This window comes from Pogonomyrmex barbatus, unplaced genomic scaffold, assembly GCF_055798465.1.
Source record: "Pogonomyrmex barbatus isolate J1 unplaced genomic scaffold, ASM5579846v1 scaffold3, whole genome shotgun sequence".
NCBI lineage: Eukaryota > Metazoa > Arthropoda > Insecta > Hymenoptera > Formicidae > Pogonomyrmex > Pogonomyrmex barbatus.
In genome coordinates, this window is record NW_028297127.1 from 14,100,631 (window position 1) to 14,109,304 (window position 8,674).

Consider the following 8,674-nt stretch of genomic DNA (forward strand, 5'->3'; position numbering starts at 1 on the left):
TGTACAATTTTTTTATTTATCTTTTTTTTTTTTTTTTGAAAAAAAAATGTCTAGAATTATAACTTGAATTACTGAACGATACGGACGCAAGATAAGATTGTCGCTTGCGAGATGCATAAAAATGCATACGTTATAACACAAAACACATCGCACGTTACTTCATATCTAGAATCTAACTCGGCGCAATCACGCAGGACTCGTGTCTGGGCTAATGGTCGCTCTCAATGTGTGTACAATGTATAAGTTTGTTTATCTTCGGCGAATTATTGCTCTTTTGATCGTCGCAATTATGGTAGGGTCATATGCGCGGTTGTGCTCGTAAAACTGCAATACGAGCCGCAGAGGAGAAGACGGCGCTCGGCTCTCTAATGGGTGTTTCTCCCTTGCGTACGTGTCATTTGATTTGGACGCACGGTATGGGGTGTAGGACAGAAGTTTACTCCGCGCTTGACGATCAAACGACCCGTTGTAACACTCAAAGTGACGCATGTTGAACGCGCGTCTTCGTAAAGCAAATCGTTCTTCGAGGGTAATTAGTGATTGTTGCTTATTAATAAACAATAATTGTAATAAATAATACGCATACCCGCGGCATCGAAACTTTCCTTTGAAAGTACCGCAACTTGCTTCGCCTCGATATTTAACGAATTAATTAAACAATTGAGAAAATAATATATTTAAATCCAGCTTGAGCTCTATATAGTATACTGGAGTGAGTCCCTTCAAGGAATGGGGATGTCTTGCTTGCATTAAAAAAAGACAACGTGCGAGTTGGAATCGCTCTCTTTGTTTCAAGAGATTTCCGGATTGGTCAATTCCTTGTTATTCTATTACCGTGAGATTAATCAATAAGTACACTGTAGAAAAGAGATAAAGATTCCAACTTTAGTATGTCCTTTTCTCCGCTGGACCGCGGTTTTCTATATTCGTTTGGTACAGGAATACTTGATATAGGGGGGTTTCTTTGGTATAGGGGGGGCTCACTTCAGTTTACTATAGAGCTCAATATTTAAATCGTAGCGGTAGTTGTGGCACTATGTTCAAATTACTTAACATTCCTTTCTGAGGCTCGGCGCGAAATTGTCGGCGGTGTGTATGCATGTGCGAGAAGTTATCTCAAAAAATATATACGGACCTTCGTCGGGTGGATAAGAAAATTCAAGCCACCGGCACCGGAGTGCCATATATTGTCACGGTACATTAGTATGACGCATCGTCGCCGGAGTCCTCAGCCCGGCGGAACGCGAATTTAAGCACGGACGAAACTGCAGCCAAGGTACATACTCCGCTGCACCAAGAATCCGCTAATGTATCCGGAAACCCCTAAGTTAATTTCCCTAGTCGCTAGTCGATATAGGAATTCGAATATCGCTCGCAACATCGCTCATGTAACGGACCTTTACGGAGTGTTTAATCTCACACATCAAAATTTATAGCCTAATAGCCTAATATTTAATTTATAGTCTAATTAAAATTTTTTTGTAGCATTATTTAAACGACCTTTTACAATCGGAATGTTGTTATTTAAATATTTTTGAACGATTATTATAAAACATAATTTGTTGGATACGGTAAATTATCAAAAATTGGAGGAAACCTTATCAAATTACAAATTATTTGTTGAGTTTATTGATTTTAAAACTTAACCAATTAACAGTGCAATAATTGATCTATTTGTTTGAATTCTGATATGAATAATTTAACTTCTAAATTATATGTTGTGTTTAATATTAAATTAATTTCATGCGGCAAGAACTTGTTATCACCTCTATTTTGACTCATGAATAAGCAAAGCAGATGTCGTTTCTCAATGCATATATAATTTTGCCAACATAATTTTGATTAGTTTATACTAATCAAAAGAGAGAAATCGCAATTACAATAACATTCATGAAACTCTATTGTTTGCATAAATAAATTCACAGTTATAAGCGATATGAAGTCACATATGTAATACACAACTGTGAATTAATGAATATGAAATAGTTTCATTATTCTCGTAAACCAATCGTATATCCAGGACTATAATGTTGAAGTTACGGATGAAATAATTACCGAACTACAATATCGTCAATGATTTGAAAAAAAAAATAAACATAGCGTGTAACGCGTTCAAAAATTGATTTTGATTCGGAAATCTTATTCTGTGAATTCGAGATATTGATGTTTTCGATAATTGCACGTGATCCCACGAACTGATCTTGCGCAAGAAGAAAATGTTCCCGAAGGAGTCGTGATCCATTTAGAACACCGGATGCTTAGGGCAGCAAGTAAATTGAGACGACTTAATTGCATTTCCATCTTCAAAGACGTGTCCTAGACTATTTGCTGAATCCATGCACGCGGACCTCCTCCAACGGCACAACGTACCTTTGATTCTTCCTCATTAGTGAGAAACGCATCGGTGACTCTGAACTTCCCGGGGACAAGAGGCTCTAAGTGCGCCCGTCGCGGCATTACTCCGTCAGAGTTTTTTCTTTTTTTTTTTCCTCCCCCCCCAAGAGAAAATCCATCGAGAACATTAAGCCTTCGCACCCGAAATTATTCTACGTGGGCGAAGTGCAACCCATTTTAATGATGTACACAGGCACGAGTCGGTCAAACTGGCGAACTAATTAGTATAAGATTAGGATGCCTTGTAGCTTCATGTTTGGTCTCAAGGAAAAGATCGTTTATCACATTTGAACCTATGATTCTATTTACTGAAATATTTTAAATCCATGCAAGAATATCGCATCAAAATTTAATCTTTTTGATTATTTATAAAAGACCGGGCTTTTTAAAGTTGAAAGTATTAAATTAAAAGCATTTAGGCAAGCTCCCTGTTTGTGCTAGTAATGTCAATAAAAAAAAATCTTATAACCTTTTTATCCTTAATTTTGATAAAAAAAAACATCTTTATCTGAAATCTTTATTTCTATTTTAGATTAATGCTATTTTCTAATATAGATAACGTTGTATCGCAACAAGTTAAACTAAAAGATATTCAATATTTTATTATATATTATATTAGCGTTATTTTGATGTGTTCTTTCAATAAAAGAGAATACGTTGTTTTCTATACATCTATTTATATATGTTTATAGATATGCTTCCGTTCTAACATCTATCTCTCATGTTTCTTCGTTCATAAGTTGACCAGTTATTTCTGTCATTCTGCCAAATGCCAAATGTTATTGGATATTACGATTTAATCTACTGATTTACTGAGTTGATTAGAGTGTCTCACGATGTAGAGCGTTCTGTATTCATAATTGTAAAATATTGGAATATCTGTTATTTTTCGATCAAATTTTGCTTATCTATTAAAATTTTACTGCTCGATTCCAACGTAGATTAACTTTAATCTCGGTTCAAAGAATTAGAATTAGTTCTAAGAATTAGAAAAAGATAAAGAGCAAGTTAAACCGAGATTAAAGTAAATCTACGTTGATGGAATCGGTCATAAGAGTGTTATTTTGAACTTGATTATTATATCAATTTATGCATTTGACACATCTCATTTTGTATTAATAATTCGCAGAAAGATATGCTTACGTTTTTTCTTGATTTACAATTAGTGTTATGAAAAAGAACTGCATTCAATTTAAATTATTTAAAATAAATTTATGTACAAATTGACTTAAACATCATATTTTTATTTTTTACCTGCACTAAATGTTATAATTAACTTCAAATGTTTAACATAAGAAAAATATAGTTAGAATGTAAGCAAAATGAAATGAAAAATGAATTTTTTTTCAATATTTGAAAATTACATTTATTCATGAAGTGATATTTTTTGCAATATATATTCCTTGTGGAGAAATATTTAAAAGAGCGACATATTTAAGCGACATCAAAAATATTTGATTATCGAATTATTATAGAATTACTGTGTTGTAAATTTGCTAGATATATGGTACATAGTTGGTAATATAATTATTTGAATCTATTTCATATAGATATTTAACATTTGAGAAATCCTGCTTCCGAGAAATTAGCTTTGTTATCTTTCGTACATTTATTTAATTTAATTTATTGCGACACATTCCGTTTTTTATTATATTCCGACAGAAAGTTGGTAAAGGAATCATATATCAGTTTTCTGTCTGTTCGCGTACACGTCGAAAATTACATTGCGGTTGACAGAGTTGTCAGAGTTGTCTGTAAATAATTTACGCCACCATCGAGATCTATTCGGTGTCGTGATTGCGCGGTGTACCAAATGAATTTGGCAAGCAATCTAAGCGATATATCATCTGCAGAAGTATGACAGCGGGTATCATACATCTCATAGTGATTTATAAATAAATATTCGGGTATACCTCAATCTCACGTTTGTGCCTTGCCAAACAATCGTTTCAATCATTAACGTTTGGTATGGTATTTTGGTATTTCTGATTTTCGGAAAGCCTCTTGTTTCGGGGCAATATATATGTGCGCATAATGTGGCGGAAAAAATATGTAATTTTTCTTCAAACGTTCAAAGGATACACGATCAAACAAAGCGGATCTAAAGATCTAGTCTAAAATATCTTGATAAAATATCTTGATAAAATTAATTTTCTATTATAATCATAATAATAATTCTGTTATAATTATAATAAGTTCATTATATTCAGCACTAATATTCAAATTTTAACATATTAATGTAATTCCTCATTTATAGCAGAGAGACTCTATAGTTTCCGATTAGGCGAAAAGACACAGAAGCGGCAAAATAGAACACTAAGGGGAGATTTGTCTGAATTAAACACAGTTTACACGTACAAAGTTTACATTTCCCTAGTTTACAAGTCCCTTCGTGCAATCTCGTTAAACTATCAGTCCTCTGTAATTATCACTGTTATCACTTTTACTTTACGATGTACGCCATTTCCATATCCATCAGATACTCTCTCTTCTCTTTAAACGGAGCTATACAGAATCCTCTTTGCATTTTCTCATTATCTTAGCATCTTAGATCCATGAATATTTATAATCTCCTCATATCTATATTGTTTTTAATTCTATGGAGATTGGAGGCGCCGAGAGTCGGAATTTTTGCAACATTTATGAGAAATTAGGCGTCGATAACGTCGTATATATATTATTTCTATGTAATTTTGTACGTAGAACTTTAACAAGTAACTTTTACAAACTTTATTTACGTGATCGTTTTTTAATGCGGGATCGATTTTTCTTCCACGAAAGTTTTGATTGGACTCCATTTTTTTTTCTCATAACTCTTTTATTTCCTCAACTAAACGTGTTAGTAACTAAGTTTCCAATTAAAATTTTATTAAAATGATATCCGCTTGGAATTAAATGAGAGGCTCTTTATTGATTTTCGCGAAAAATTGCTGATTCTCAATTGCTTGTCATTAAAAGACTATTGTCCCTTCGATGTTCTTAAGTAAACATCGACTTGGCAAACAAGCAGCAATTTAAGAATTAATCACTATCATCCCTTTTAGAGAAAACGAATGGGAAGTGAAGAGAGAAAGAGAAGGTTGAAGCTACCTGTTTTCGTTTCGTATTCATCGGTGCGTGTCGGCGTACTCTCGTCGTTCCAACTAATATTATTAGTTTCATGCCGTCCGTTTTCTCGGTTACGCTCTTAGCAGATATATCTTTATCCTTACTTTCGTGCCAGCAACATGTCTAAAATGCTGGTGGTTGTGGATGACTAATTAGTCATCAGCGCATTCGATGATCTGCCGCGAGAGCTCGTATTTGCTTTATAATCATTATAATTAGGGTTTCCAATAATTTATATATCTAAATATATAAATATTGCATTTAAAATAATTTTCTCGTTATATTCTTATTTCTATGTAAGTAATTAATTAATATCTATAAGTAATTAATATCTTTTAGCTTTCACATTTGTGTGTATGTGTTATATTTAATTTTATCGTTTATCATTTTTGCCTAAAGATAATTGACAAAGATCGGAAAATGTAAAATTGATATAAAAATAGATAAATAATTAAAGTAAATTAATTTAAAGTAATTTATCCACGAATATCTCTATAACTAATTGTTTCGTATAATTGAAAATAAAAAATAATTGTACGCTTTGCAATAATATTTTAGTTAGAAAAAGAGGTATTATCTTTGCAAGAATTTTTCCGAGTGCTGATTTTCGATAAATGCGCCGAAATTACCGAAATTGCATAATAAATAATTAAAATTAATGTGTGGATACGTGTACCTTTTCATCAAGAGTGACTGAAAAATATGAGTTGAATTTAAGACCAAAAAGCGGAGGTGCGCGCCAGTGCCAAGAATAACGGCTTCAAAGCCCCTTACGTTCGCAGTACATAACTTATGCAAATGCTTTCTCCGCGGCGAAGAACAACGAAAAGTGGAAAGAAGAAGCCGACCCCGGGCTCCCGTTCGGGAAGCGCTCGCAATTCATCCGTATCTAGATATACACTGCGACGGAAGGCGGAGGATGGTCAAAGAGCACCTAAAGTTCGCTTAAACGTAGTTTGTACTTTGCACACTAGTACTGTGCAACGTTGCTCTCGTGTTTGCAAGACTCCGCTCGTTGCTTTGGAATTGCGATGATCTTTTTGTGCTAAACGCGGCGTGAAAATGAAGTTTAAGCTCTCTAGCGCTGGAATTTCGACTTGTCAAAAAGAATCCATTCGGAGGTAGGATCTCCAGTCTTTTGCATCTGGCAAAGCGAGATTAAATAAAAGCGATGTTGTAAACGGCGCGAAATAACGGACGCGAAGTGCGAATGATTTTTTTTTGGAGAATGTGATTCTAACATTGCTCGTATCCGTCTATCTGTTCCAGGTTTCGAGCAAGCCGAGGCATTATCTTCGCAAAATAACGGAAGCAGCTTGGACTGTCTCAGTATGATCGTGCAAAGCATCAATGGGCCGTTGCAGCCGTCGTCCGAGAGTCATTATTCGTCACATCACTGAATTTGTACAATAACGAGACTTAATCCTTGCGGATCGGTCTCTTTCCTTAGCCGTTACTGCGGCAATGTGTGCCATTTGATATTTCAAGTGAATGCGCGCACACAGCCAAAAACCTGACTGCCTCTCTCAGAATAATTCTACCATATTACGCGGGGTGATCCAAAATTCGTTAAAGGTGTGCTTTTAGAAATTTGCGATTAAGCATTGTGGAAAATAGATAATATCGTATCATTATTGGATTTATCGTAATTACTAAACATATAAAAAATAAATAAATAACGAGTATATTTCTAAATTTAAAGAAATCCTTTAGTGAAGAAGTACGTGATTTTTGAAACACCATGTAAACGACATGCCAAGTGAACTCGCACTTTTTTTTTTTATCGGAAAAACGGGAATTACAAACATTGCGAGCGTTTTAATAAATCCAGGATGTTCGATGAAAGCGCACAAACATAGGTTTCCGATTGTCATCGATAAATTTTATAGGAAATATCGAAAGCACCGTGGAGTCAAATATTTTAAAAGAGAATCTTAACCTTCGTGCGCTAACATAACTTGAGATGTTATAGTTGATACAGAATGGTTGAGCAGAAAATTATAGCAGAATAAAAAAAATTTATTATTACTTGAGATTATTATTTGTTGACAACTTTTTGACAATTATTTTAAATATTTATAAAGTAAATAATTTTATTAATATTTTTAATATAACATTAATATGATTTTCTGAAAGATTTATTTCCAACTTATTTGCTTTTTTAATGATATCGATTTATAACAAACGAAAAATGCAAAAACGATGAGAGTGTTAAAAATATTCTTCGTGTCTTTGTATTTTTTTTTCTTTTCTTTAAATAATAGATAAACGAAATCTCCCGTATTTTTCTTGTCAAAAACAGCAAATATTTTCTTTTTATTTTCGTTTTTTTTTTTATATTTTTAACATAGAGATTTTTTTCTAATTAAGTGAATATCTTTTTGCATTTGCTTTGTTTCGTACTTCATATTCAAAATAATGACTCCAGTTCCTGATGTGATGAGTTCTTTTAGCTTATATAAGAGTTTCATGCGAGACATTTATCTCTCGATATGCTCAACAATTTTTTTTGGAACAAATCGCCGAATTTTTCATGTGCCTACAAGCGAGCGTATCGATCATGTAGTATGTAAGCGAGCTTTATCGATACCGCGATGGTGTAAATATGTGGAATTATAGAGCAATAAAGAGAAACTCAATGAAAAGGTACACGATTGATTTTCATTCCATTCATCTTTGGCGCAAGTTCACGTTTGCATTGGATTTTTAGAGAGCCCCTTCGTATTCTCTTTAACTAGCTTTCGTCAAATAGCAACCAGAGAGAATCATTTATCAGACAGTAGATAATTAATCAGTCGGCTAACGATCACCGCGCTATTAAGAACCACATATTTTAACGCTACGCCTTAGTCGTTACATGGCCGTCATATATGATTAATGACGTATCAGCGTATGTAAACGTTTAACACGTGTTCTTCAGCATCTAAACGATCTCTTTTGGTCATTTTCACGCAGCTAAAATTCTGGTGATGTTTTATGATCGATTTTAAGGAGGAGACGGACATTTCGTTTCAATACATGCGCGAATATGTCGTTAAATAATGATTTAAAATGCGTTGAGAGGTGTCAGCTTGTTGAAACGACTATGTATTTTCACGATACGTCGCCACTTTCCTCTACTGTTCGACTCTTCTACTCTATTCGAAGAAAACGAAATAAAATGTCAGCTGTC

At 33.8% G+C, this 8,674-nt stretch overlaps 1 protein-coding gene across 2 annotated transcripts in view; it reads left to right on the top strand.

Moving 5' to 3' along the window:
• nau (myogenic-determination protein nautilus) overlaps positions 1–8,151 on the top strand; it is a 43,658-nt gene extending 35,507 nt beyond the window's left edge. For both annotated transcript variants that reach the window (XM_089079124.1, XM_089079126.1), the window contains one exon: positions 6,772–8,151. In XM_089079124.1, the coding sequence (XP_088935250.1) occupies positions 6,772–6,902 (131 nt within the window). In that variant the 3' untranslated portion in view covers positions 6,903–8,151. The remainder of the gene's footprint in view (positions 1–6,771) is intronic.
• Positions 8,152–8,674: the final 523 nt, after the last annotated feature.